The 12,628-nt window shown below is 50.9% G+C and overlaps 3 protein-coding genes across 3 annotated transcripts; 2 read left to right on the forward strand and 1 right to left on the reverse strand.

Annotated features, from left to right (window-relative positions):
• Positions 1-1,603: 1,603 nt before the first annotated feature.
• HO133_002151 (uncharacterized protein) lies at positions 1,604-2,573 on the forward strand (the record flags this gene model as incomplete). The annotated part of the gene is made up of 2 exons (XM_037293078.1): positions 1,604-1,853; positions 1,957-2,573. The coding sequence occupies 2 exons, from the start codon at positions 1,604-1,606 to the stop codon at positions 2,571-2,573; spliced, it is 867 nt and encodes a 288-aa protein (XP_037150731.1).
• Positions 2,574-2,913: 340 nt separating this feature from the next.
• On the reverse strand, positions 2,914-7,202 carry HO133_002152 (uncharacterized protein; the record flags this gene model as incomplete). Its single annotated transcript, XM_037293079.1, has 8 exons — positions 2,914-3,536; positions 3,585-3,877; positions 3,929-3,970; positions 4,021-4,037; positions 4,097-4,257; positions 4,309-4,384; positions 4,564-6,785; positions 6,839-7,202. The coding sequence occupies 8 exons, from the start codon at positions 7,200-7,202 to the stop codon at positions 2,914-2,916; spliced, it is 3,798 nt and encodes a 1,265-aa protein (XP_037150732.1).
• A 3,776-nt stretch (positions 7,203-10,978) lies between these two features.
• On the forward strand, positions 10,979-12,519 carry HO133_002153 (uncharacterized protein; the record flags this gene model as incomplete). Its single annotated transcript, XM_037293080.1, has 2 exons — positions 10,979-11,077; positions 11,260-12,519. The coding sequence occupies 2 exons, from the start codon at positions 10,979-10,981 to the stop codon at positions 12,517-12,519; spliced, it is 1,359 nt and encodes a 452-aa protein (XP_037150733.1).
• Between the last annotated feature and the right edge of the window lie 109 nt (positions 12,520-12,628).

The following is a 12,628-nucleotide window of genomic DNA, read 5'->3' on the forward strand; positions in this document are numbered from 1 at the left end:
GGGCGGTCATACGGCAATATAATAAGCGTTATCGATACCCACGCCTAAGGCTTTCTCATCCACAGCCATCGCTCATGCTTTTCATGTGGCAGAAACGCTGCCATCAAAACCTATGCACCCAAGCACTGCACTCTTCCCTCCAATTCCTCCAAAAAGATGTTTCAACGCTCGTGCTACACACCGAAACCCTTCCCACCAATCCCTTACACCGGTCATTTCACCACGCCATCCCCAGAACCCCCCTTTTTTTGTTCCGATCAACCATCAACCACCAACCCCTCACCTACCCCTACCCCTTAAACCCCCTCCCTCACCTAAAGCAACTGAACCTCCCCAGCCTCAACCGCCACGGCTGGCGATGCGCGCCGTGCTTGTCGACGACGACGCCGCCGCCGAAATGCTTCCCGCCCCAGTTCTTCCGGTAGAAGAAGGGCATGCGCGCGGCGCTGGCGGATGGGTTCCGCGGTAGGAGACGGGGGGGGGGGGGTTTGTTAGGGGCGGGAAGGGTCGCGCGTAGGGTGGAGGGTTGGTTGGAGAATGGAGAGGGTGTAGACGGCTAGGCTGCTTTTTTTGGTTTGCGGGAGGAGATGTGGGGGGGGAGATGGTGGATGGGATGGGATGGGATGGGATGGGTCAAGGGTCGGATTCGGTGTCAGGTTGGACGTTGGTGTAGGAGCACACCATTGAATGTAGCTTTTGATTATTGGTGCGATGGTAGTTTTGAGACGCTGTGGTGGGAGATAGGAACCTTTCGCCTTGGCATCAGAAAAGCAAGATTCCAAAGCGCTCGTCTGTTATCGCAGCAGGAAGGTGCGTGCGGAGCCGAGCACGCTCCTTCCCCGTACCCGTACTCGTTGCATATGCCGCGGTGACATCTATTGCCCGAGGGAGGGTCGCGGGATGGATGGATTGCTCTTCCTTTTGATGAGGATGTGAGAGGAGTAAAGTACGGTAGGCTGATGGATGCCCTTCGCTGCTTCTGGCAGGCCGGAGATGACAACCTCCGCCCTGCGTTTAGCGTCTTCATAATCCTTTCGAATGCTTGGCATCAGAAGGTCCTACTTACCGAGGTACGCATCTCATGGATCCGGATTATCAGCTTCATGAATCCAAGTCGGGATTTGAAAAGATTGAGGGCGAAAGGGTCGTTGGAGTGTTGGATAACAGTCGTGTAAATAAGAGGTCTAGATTTGAAAGATTCAGTTTACAAGTATCTAGAAGCCGGGAAAAAAGAGAAGCTGTCGATTTCGCTGCTCGGGAATCATTTCACTCTCCTCTTAAATCTATAGATGAATCATTTTCTTGTAAAACTCTTTCTATTCTAGCGGCTCTAAAGTCGCAGCGACAATGAGTCTGATTTATGTATAGGAAATCCGACAGTTCCAATTATAGCTGTGAGGTTGATTATTTAGATCTGTGGGGTGCGTGACGCCAAGGATTCGAAAGGGTCGAGGGTTGTGAATACGCTAAATTAAGTCCTGAAAAATAGCTCCCGAGGGTCCGAGGGGTCTTCCCTTTTTAATCAACCCTCTTCGCTGGCTGCAAAACAAAACAAAAGCAAACACCACATACCACCCTCGTCCGTCCAACCCTACCTGCATCAATGGCCGCCTCAATGCCCTGCAAAGATTGCGCCTCCGGCGTCCTTCACGAAGGGACTCCGTCCGGCCGAGAGGAGACGATGCACGGCTTCAAGACTTACGTGACCGATCCCCCCTCGGGCGTGGCCGCCAAGGGCATCGTGGTCATCATACCCGACGTCTTCGGCTGGACCCTCAACAACTCGCGCGTGCTGGCCGATCGCTACGCGGAGAGGGGGGGGTACACGGTGTACCTGCCCGACTTCATGGACGGTACGGAACCCCGGCGTGTCGATGGGCGCGCAGAGGGGTGAGAGAGAGAGAGAGGGGGGGGGGGTTGTCGTCGGTCTTGCTGACGGTTCGGGGTTCGGCGTAGGATACGTGATGGACCCGCAACTCCTGTCGACCATCTCCACCGTCACCGACGCCGGGACGCCCGTCCTCCACAAGATCTTCCCGGGCCTGCGGGCCATGACGCACATGCCCTTTGCCCTCTACCACTGCCGCGCCTCCGTCTGCAAACCTCGGATCTTCGCCTTCTTCGCCGCCCTCCGCTCGTCCACCTCCCTGCCCATGGGCGCCGCCGGGTTCTGTTGGGGCGGGAAGTATGTCACGCTGCTCTGTCAGGACAGCGAGAAAACATCGTCCGGCAAGCCGTTGCTGGATTGCGGCTTCACCGCACATCCCAGCCAATTGGTGTTGCCGACGGATATCGAAGCGGTAAAGCTGCCGCTGTGTATTAGTAATGGGTCGGAGGATTTTCAGCTCAAGCCCGAGGGAAACGAGATGATCGAGGAGATCTTTGCGAGGAAGGAACTGGAGTTGAATCCCGATGGGAAAAGGGGGAAGATGTTCGAAATGAATGTAGTGGAGGGTGCGAGGCATGGATTTGCCATTCGTGGGAACCCAGGAGACGAAGACGAGAAGAGGCGCGGGCAGATGGCAGAGGACCAAGCTGTTGATTTCTTTGGGAGATGGTTGGTACCAAATTAGGGTAGGCTCTATTCCTGGGTTGCTGGAGCGCAGGATTGAGGTGCGTCCACTTGAAGTCAATCCATCACTTGCATGTTCAACGAAGCGCGAAATACCTTGCAGTTTGTTCGATCTATGTATTAATCTGCCTTATCCTAAATTGGTAATTAGGAAAATAATAATTTCTATTGACAAGAAGCCGCTAGCATCGAGATGTTAGGAACTCGTGGAAGCATGAATTGAAATGTCCAGCTATCGATCGGAGCAGACACATACAGAGCAATCAGTGTATTTAGTGTCCCAGGGAAGGAAGGGCCGAGAGCAGAAAGCTTAGGTGTAAAAGCCAAAGAGGTGAGGAGCCTCAACTCGATCCGGAACCATCAGAGCTCTCCGATCCCTCTGAATCGCCGCTGTCGACCGGAACAAGACCGTCCAATCGCTCCTGGGCTTCGGGACTCTCCAGCTTCGTTTTTGACTCGCAATCAGAGTCTGGGCCTGCCATTGGCTCGTCGAGGGAGGCTTGATCCTCAAGCTGCCTGGATGGACTCGCCTCTCTCTTAACCTTGGTGTTTTCACCCTCCTCTTTCTTGCGAACAACACGGCCTCCATCCTCATCGTCACTGCTGTGAGCGACATTATTATTATCCTCATCATCCTCATCTTTGACCTCCAAACCAGCAATCTTCTGAAATACCTTTTCTACGCCGTTGATGATACGCATCATCTCTTTACGCACAAGGCGTTGCGTCTTTGGTAAAATCTCGCCATTCTGAGGTACTTCACCGCCGCCCAGAACCGAGTTGTAATCGCGTCGCATCGCAATGTACACTTCGTCAGCTTTATCGTTCATGTACACTTCCAGCTCTTTGAGCATGACACTCAGCCGGGTTTTGACGTTCTCAGCGCTCGACTGGAACATGGTATGGCGCTCCTGGGCGACGTGACTATTCATTGCTGCTTTCATACGCGCAAAGCTCCCGGTACCTTTCGCAATTAGCCAGTGGTCAGTCCGGTAGGAAGGTCAGGGCTCACCTCGCTCCTCGACACATGCCTCATAAGCAGCCGCCATCGCTTGCTCGATGACTGGAACGAACTCGCGATTGATCTCCTTTTGGTTAGTATTGATCATATCCTTCACAGTCGCAGAGAGGTCCTTCAGGAGATTCTCGTAGTTTCCGACCTGCTGCTGCAACATGTGGACGCCGGCGATGCCTGTACCTATTTGACGAGCTCGGGCCTCGATGTCTTTATGAAAGTTTTTCAGGGAAGCAGCTGCATTGCGGGCGAAGCTGGCCATCACCATTGGAGAGCGGCGTGAAAAGGCCCTTTCTATTGTCAACAAAGTGGGAAACAGCCGTGTTCTGGGAGCGACTTACTTCTCCCATCCAGAAGCGAGCAGTTTCATCATAGGTTCAGCGCTAACAACTGTCAGCAGAAAGTTTTAAGAGTTCCTAATTTCAGTACTTACAGCTCCACGTTCCATTCCTAGGAAATAATGACTTAGCGTTGTTTTACTTCACAGAAATGGACAAGCGATGACTTACATGCGGTCCTTGACCATTCGTATAGATTCCGTTACGTCGACAAATGGCTTTATAGGTGCTCCAGTGGAGTCCACCCGCTGCACGGTCTTCGCGATTGACAGGTGCCCCCCATTTGAGAGCAGTCGCGATTGAATCGTTCGCGGCATTCGAAATTGCGGTTTCTGCGGTCTCCGTCAGGCCTGTATCCACAATCTCGCAATTCGCACACTTACCGTATTTGTCGTAGATGTTGTCCGCGAATTCATCACCAAGTTCCTTGCAAGCGGTCTTGACGGCAGTCTCGAGGCCCTGAAGTTTTGATGCATTAGCGATGATTCAAGCAATTCTACCGTACAGCTATGATGCTTTCCGTGGTAAATATAATGTCTTGCTACCCTCTTTCTTTTCCTTTCCACCATCATGCAGAAAACAAGACAAATGCGAAGGAGGTCCTACTTGTACATGGAATCAGGGCCCCGTGCACTTACACTCTCAAGCGATTTCAGCCCCTTATGTAAGTATCTTGCTTCTCTTGCTCTCTGTTCGGCGGTCATATTTGCGCTAGTGCCATCGCTGGACGCCCAGAGGGTCAATGAGTTCAGGAGCTGGCTCAGCTTGTTGATGAAAGTTCTACAATTGGCTGATCGGCCCGTCTCCGTTAGCTTTTCGCAATGAGTTTGCAGTTGAGGGATCTCGGTCTCCTCAATGTTTGTGAATCCGGCTATGTGAGGGTCCTTCCGAAGGCGACCCTGCAACTTCTGGTAGCCACGAGAGGAGACGCAGAAGACGGGTAATCCCCGGGCAACTTCATCATAGTCTCGGATCTCAGCATCGGGGTTGAAGTTCTCCTCGTCCTCTTCAGCGGCAAGTTCCTGGTCGAGCTCTTTGATACCAGCGGCAAAATCCTGCTGGATGGCGCCTTTGGAATATGCGTTCCTTCCCTCAATGCACATCGCAGACATTTTGCTCTCGATCTTTTCTTCAGCATTCTTACTTTCGTCGATCTCTTTTCGCATTTGGTTGATACGCTCCGTAATCTCACCTCTCTGGGCTCGGGCTTCCTTTTTAGTTGCGCGAAGCTCTTGAAGCTTTGCCACTAGTTGCTCCTCGGTCAATGGTTCTTGACTTTCAGACTCGTTTTCAGACCCTTTTTCATATTCGTCCGAGTCATCACTGTGGTAGTCGCTTTCCTCAACGTCGTCGCCTTCGTCGTCGCTTGACTTCGTTCTCCGCTGCTTCTTGCGGGCTCTGTCAGTGCCCTTGCCTTTTCTTTTCTTGCCCGCAGACTCCGATCTGGGTGGGAAGACGGTCTTTCCACCTTCAAGTTTTTCCTTCAAGCCATCCCAGATCTCTATTTGCTCGTCGATGTCGTTCATGGATTCACCGTAAACAGCTTTTGTGTCTTTCATCTCGTCCATCTGCTTCTTCATTAACTTGGTCTTTTTCACAAGCTTTTCCAGCTCTTCCCAATCGGGCTCCATTTCATCGCTCAGGCCAAGTGAGTCCTGTGCTTCTTCGAGGCTAATATCGTCTGTTTTGCTGCAAATGAAGGTGACTGAATTGAAACCCCCATCCATCTTCAGCTGTCGCTTGAACGACTCCCCAAGCAACGACTTGGCTGCCTTATCGTCCACCGCGCGGTTGATCGGAGCCACGATCCACAGTCCAGTGCATTGCTTCATATAACCTTCTGCTACAGCGGCACGGGCAGCATTGGCATCATGAACACCCGGGAGATCCACAATGACAGCACCGGTAGCAAGTGCTCGAGACTTGACATAGATTCTGACCACTCGAATCAATGGCCACACCTCCATCTCTCTGCGCTCTTTCTTGTCTTTGTCCTTGTTGCTGGTAGACTTCTCTTTGCTGTCAACGAAAGTCTGCAATTTCTTGTAGAACACGAGCGAATCCTTCTCCTCAATATCTCTACTCTTACCGAGGATATGGGATACTTCTCGCAACATAGTTTGGATACTGCTGTTGGCTATGTCTTCTTTGGTCTTGCGAGGATAAACTGCTTTTATCTTTGCATACGCGATACCGGCGTCAGTATCCTCATTCGCACAATCTCGAGAGACTTTGCCATCTCCGTCCAAGAGATCCTGATATAAAGTATTAAGTTCTTTTTCCCAGTCGGCGGGCGATATGAACTCAATCTGCGCACGGTATGGCTTCTCCTCATAGTTGTACGAGATTTCAGTGACGACTGCCGTACAAGCTCTCATACAGTTGGTAGGTACAAGTCTCTCCTCGTCAAGCATGGCGTTGATCACTGAAGATTTTCCGGCGCCAGTGTTTCCAACAACACCAATGACAGTCTTGGTTCTGACAGCCTGTTTGATGAGATTGTCAATTTGTTGGATCCACTGCTCAGCATCGGGGCTGGTTTCCATCTTGTTGAGCAGAGGATCTTTGAGCTGATCAAGAAGCTTGACACCCTGCTCTACACTCGCTTCCAGCATCCTGGGTCCTGCATCTTTGAGAAGCGTTTGAAGCTGGAAGCTCTTGTGCTTCTGCTCTTCGAGTTCAGCAGCAGATAATGGAGGCTCAACCAAGGGAGGCGTCTCGTGAAATTTTGTTTCCGCAGTTGGCTCAGTCTTGATGCCGTGGACTCGGTGATCGAACGGGACTGGCTTTGCAGCGTAATTGGCTCTCTCAGATTCAGACTCATTGATCCAAATCCGGCGAAGAGCGTCGTGGAGTTGTCCTGCATTCAGGAGTCAATCATATTCAGCACTCAAAACACGAGGATATGCGTACCGTCACTGTAATCAGGGTACGACACCTGAATTCTGTCATGCAAATCGGCATAGTACCGATCGAAACCAGCCATATCGACACTTCCGCCGGCATGATCGGATGTCGATAATGGGGATGTGGCCCCCGAGTGAGGAGTCAAGCGATTTCTGACCGCAGAGTGGGATAGTGGGGTATGGTTCTCGTCTGACGCGCCGTCAAGGCTCGGTTTGATATCTGCAGCTTTATGCGAAGATCTTCTGGTAGGAGAGGGAATTTGTGCGTTGGTAGGTTGGAGAGGCTGACGAGTGACCTGATGACTGGCGTCTGAAGCCTTGATTGCCTCGAAGACGATGACTTTGTCCATGTACGTATCAAGATCTGCCATTGTCGCAGTGAGGTTGGCTAATTTAGACTCGTGCTTCAGGACCCAGCGTTCGCATGGCGGGCATTTCAGCTGGTATTGATCACGAATGGTCTTTGTTTCGATCCTCTAACAACACATCAGTGTTAAGTCTGGCTAAGTTCTTACATAAAGGGCCAGATGTCCTAGAGGAAGGCGTGATTGCGGAATACAGTGCATTGGAGGCCATGAAGCTCGTACGGGAAAGTTGCAATAGACTTACTGAGTGGCATTTGATCCAAAGAAAATCCTCCTCTGTGCTGTCTTCACTAGGCACTTTGTCAATTCGAAGGATGGCGACCCATATTGTCGTGGGTTTGGCGGTCGCGACAGGCTTGCATTTGACCGCCAGGTCATGGAGAAAGCTGGTAAGCAAAAGTGAGCTGAAGGTCCATCATATCGGGATTGAGAGGCAAGAAGGGATATGTTACCGTGCATCTGTCATGCTGGCCACTGTGGAGCTCTCTATGTATCACAAAGTGTGGATGCAAGATTGTGGCAGAGTAGCTTGGAAGCGGAAGGATTATGATTGGAAGTCGCGCGGGACGCGTCTTTTGAGCTTTTCAGTGAGTAAACACAATTCTTATCGATAAGCTAGTTGCTCTAACCACATGCAATTTCATCCGCCTACCTTACGACAGTGGAATATCATCAAATCTTGCCAAATACATAAAGATTGTCTTACATATTAACAACTTTTCTGCTGCATTATATTGGTACTGCTCCTTTTGCCATATTAATTTCTCCGCAGTTATGGACCACTAATGGCTCTCACGTAGGCAATCGAATGTTCTCCTTTCTATTAGCTGCTCTGAGCCTGCACTTTCCCAACTATGCCCATAAATTATTAATCCTTAGGCCTCAATTGTCACTATAGCCAGCAATTTACGGTTCTGCTCCTGCAGGGCTATCTTTTCCGGCCAATACCAATATTTTGGCCACCATCTGCAGCCATCCTTCCAGCATCCAGGCCAAATACCCAAAAGTCATACGTCTACTTGCCGTAGTAATCCTAATAACCACATCGCGATAGTCGTAGATCAGAGGAATGGAACCGATCAAGACAGGTCCTTAACTTACATAATTCATCATAGTCCGGCGAGTGGCATCGAGGAAGATGAAATCGAAATCGACGAGGTCGAGGGTTCTGCCGTTAGATGAGACGAGCAGTACGAGAGTGGTGATTGGAATGCAAAATTGTAACGGCGCTGGAGGGAGAGGGTCGAAAGTCAGACTGTATGTCACGTGCCTGGTCGGCCATAAGAGTTCCCTCAGGGGATGCAAGCTTGCTGTCAGAACAATGTTACGATATTGGTGTCATTCCTGAGCACCGGTTAAGACCTAGCAAACAGATAAGGTTGACTTACGCAGACGCTGAGTTAGAGGGATTTCGGTAGATGGAAGCCATGGATGAGGCAGGTATATCAATGTTAAGTGAAGGATCAAGAGGGTTAGCCGTCACGGGAGCTAAATCGCATGCATGAAAGACAGCGATAACAAGATAGAAAGCATCATATAGGTATATGGCGGCAATCAGTTGCGATCAAGGACATGATGAGATACCAGAGATGAAAGTGAAGACTTGTAATTAGCGCTCAGACACCGGTCTTGACATGGCTTTGGTTCGGATATCGCAAGGGTTGGACTGGCGACGGGAGCTTTTAAACCTCAGCCCACCCCCACGGTAATATTACCGGAGAATGATTAGGCCGACCCGCCGGATTAGTAAGGCCCTCCCATAGTAATTTGGCAGCCCTCCTTACCTGTTGCACTCTTCTTCTCCATACCTCGCTATCGCCCACCAATTTTTTTGAAGCTATCCACAACTCCGCCCCGCCCCGCCCACTATAACCTCTCGCGTCGTTCGCCAGCCCCCGCAATACGGGGGCTTCGAGGATACTCAGGAGAAGCTGGATTGGTACGGCAGCAATCCTGAAGGCATTGATCGGGATCGTCCTCTGCCAGAGGTTCTCTCGGAAGACGATATGGCCCTACTGCAGGAGAAGAGTAACCCTAGTGATGCTGAGTGGAGTCGCGGTACTCTGACGCGTCTAGATTGCCGTCGCCACCATTCAACACCCTTTCTATCTCCTACCACCCCCCTATCAAGCGGAAGGCCTCTATCAGCCTTGATGAGCAGAAAGAGCCGCGAAAGGGGACCAAACGCAGCAAACTCGCGCCTATGATACCCTCGAAGGTCGCGTCAACAATGCTGAAGTTGCCCGTGGATACTCCGGCGACTCGTGAGGCTGTTTTTGCGCTGAAAACACTTATCAAATGGACGCCCGAGCAGTTTAACGCGTATTGACCTCTGATTGATAATTTCTGGGTATACGATTTAGAGGCGAGTACGATGGATTGGGAGAACGATGTAAGGGAGCGTATTTCCGCCCAGTGGGTGGCGATGTTACGTTAAAGAAGCTCGCCGGCGATGGGTATAACATAGCCCGGCTAGAGGCGCCAGTGAGATGGAGTGAAGAGGATTAGACTAGACTACATAGACAACACCACCGATAAAGTCTTCTTCCCCGTGAAAATCCCCAGCTCCGGTGGCGGCGAGTCTCCTTTCCGCCCTATATATCTCGGGAAGGCGGAGAGCCTCCATTGTACGAATAGCCTTATCGGTAATAGCGAGATCTAGCGACGGTGTGATAGTGACAGCGAGGTTGCTACGAGGCCGCGCCTTATTTTGGTGTGACCCCCATACAAATCTGGCGCGGCCTTGTAATCCCGCTACTGGTATTTTTCTTAGCATGGGCTGAGGTTTAAAAGCATCCCTGGCGACTTGTTTGATGGTGTGTCGGATGCCGAACATTTGCAATTTCTAGATTGATGTGAGGTATTGCGAAGCATGATCTTCACACATGAACATGACAGGATGCTTATCTATACGATTATAGTAGAAGGAGACACAACACAAAGGCACCAAGGTACCAGGGAACGGCAGTACCCTGAATGCTGAGAAAGAGCTTATACTCGTCGAGCCCACAGCTGATTCGTATGGGCAATAGCCCTCAGGAACAGTTATTTCCTTCAAGCAATGGCACCGGACTTCTCGTTCACGCTCTGCCGCTCCCGCGGTGTATGAAGGTACTCTGACTGGAGCCAAATCTCTCCCCTGGAGCTACAGCGCGTTGCCTGTCACCTCGAGGAGAGTAGGTATTCATGAATCTATCTGAGATTGGGGCATGCAGCAGAGAGGCAGAGTAGCAAAGCAGAGGAGATTGCAGCTGTAAAGATAAGGAGACTCGCATCGTTCAAGAAAGTGGTGCCGAGGCGCCTATGACTTGCAGACTGCAGTGAACTCTTAATCTTGATGATAGACCCCTATCATGATTATCATCTATTGGTGTATATCAATAATTGTTCTATTTTTGGAAGGGCGCTGGTGGGGCGAATCGTTGCCATATCTGACAAAGTGAGGTGCGCAAACATTTACTTAGCGTGTGAAATCTTGGCAGAACTCCTTCCCCTGAAATTCAAGATCCTTCAAACACGCTTCTCCCAATTTTCTAATTTTTCTAATTTTCTCTCTTCAACAGATCCATCTCTTCCACGACGCTCTTCTTTCTTCTCACTTCTTTCTTCATACCGCTCACTCGTTCACGCGGTCAGCTCATTTGATCAATAACGCCACAGTCACTCCCTCCACAATTGGTTCGGTTTTACAAGCACTTTCTTTGTTCCGCTCAATCAACAACATCCCAACAACTTCTATCCACTTTCACCCTCTATCTATATAATACCATCCATCCATCGAAATGAAGGGAATTAATGCTATTGCTCTGGCTCTCACTGCTACCACCGCGTCTGCAAGCCTAGTCCCTCACTACTTCAAAAGAGCGTCCTCGCTCGCCTCGGTCTCTGTTCAAGGAAATGGTAGGATCGCGTCCATTTGTTGCAGGGATAGCGAACACTGACCCAGATTCAAGCCTTCTTTGCTGGAGGCAATCGATTTTATATTCGTGGTGTCGATTACCAGCCAGGTTGGCCATCACCTAAATCCTCACCTTTATCTCAACACTGACCAAATCGCGCTCAGGCGGCTCCTCCGGTGCTGTTGACCCAATTGCTGACCAGAGCACCTGCACACGAGACATCACCGAGTAAGCAAAAGAATTATCTGATGTTCGAAGCATTGCTGATAAGGGGAAACAGGTTTCAGAAACTAAAGATCAACACCGTGCGTATCTACACAGTCGACAACAGCCAAAACCATGATGCCTGTATGTCGGCTCTTGCAACTGCTGGTATTTATCTTGCACTGGACGTGAACACGCCCAAATACTCGATCAACCAGGACGATCCAGCGCCGTCATACAATGCCGACTACCTCCAGAGCGTCTTCTCCACCATAGACGCATTCCACACGTACAGCAACACCCTGCTTTTCTTCTCCGGTAATGAGGATATCAACAGCGTAGCAACAACATCATCTGCCCCATACGTCAAGGCCGTCACGCGTGACATGAAGAACTACATTAGTGCACGCAAGTATCGCTCGATCCCTGTCGGCTACTCTGCCGCCGATGTCGACACGTTGATCTATCAAACCGCCGATTTCATGAACTGCGGTGACGACGCCATGGCGCGTAGTGACTTCTTCGCTTACAACGACTACTCTTGGTGTGACCCTTCGTCTTTTGAGGGTTCCACCTGGCAAGCAAAGGCAACCTATTTTGCCAACTTCTCCATTCCGCTCTTTCTTTCAGAATATGGCTGCGTCAAGACGACCCGCCAATTCCAGGAAATCGCAACTCTCTACGGCCCGCAAATGACGCCCAGCTACTCCGGTGGTCTGGCCTATGAATACAGCAAAGAAGGCACAGCCCCCCCTGCAGATCTTTACGGTCTTGTCGAAATCAACGGCAACAGTATTACAGAGTTGACCGACTTCGGCACCCTGGCTTCTGCGTTCTCTAACACTCCCAGCCCTACCGGAAGCGGAGGATACAGGCCCAGCGGTTCCCCAGCCATTTGCCCAACACAAGACAGCAACTGGAACGTGACGACTGGCTCCGAACTCCCCGTTTTCCCTTCAGCCGCGGCCACATACCTCAAGAACGGCGCAGGCACGGCCCCTGGTCTCTCTGGCAGTGGTTCCCAGAACTCAGGTCCTGCTTCCGTTGCTTTTGCTTCTGGATCCTCTGTCGCTGCTACCGGCACCAGCACCAGCACCTCCACGAGCACCTCTGGAAGCAAGAAATCAGCAGCAGATGGGCGTGTGATCGACTCCGCTCCCGTCATGGCTTGCGGTCTCGTTGTTGCAATGTCCACACTTCTCGGTATGGCTTTGTTGTGAGGAAAGAGATGTTGATTGATACTTGAGGAAGAACGAGTGGAGGTTGAGCGAGCTGTGGGGACAAATTGATGGACTGATCAGACGCGGAGAAGATGTCATTAGATCGATC

This window comes from Letharia lupina (genome assembly GCF_014066315.1).
Source record: "Letharia lupina isolate WasteWater1 chromosome Unknown contig_14, whole genome shotgun sequence".
NCBI classification, from domain to species: domain Eukaryota; kingdom Fungi; phylum Ascomycota; class Lecanoromycetes; order Lecanorales; family Parmeliaceae; genus Letharia; species Letharia lupina.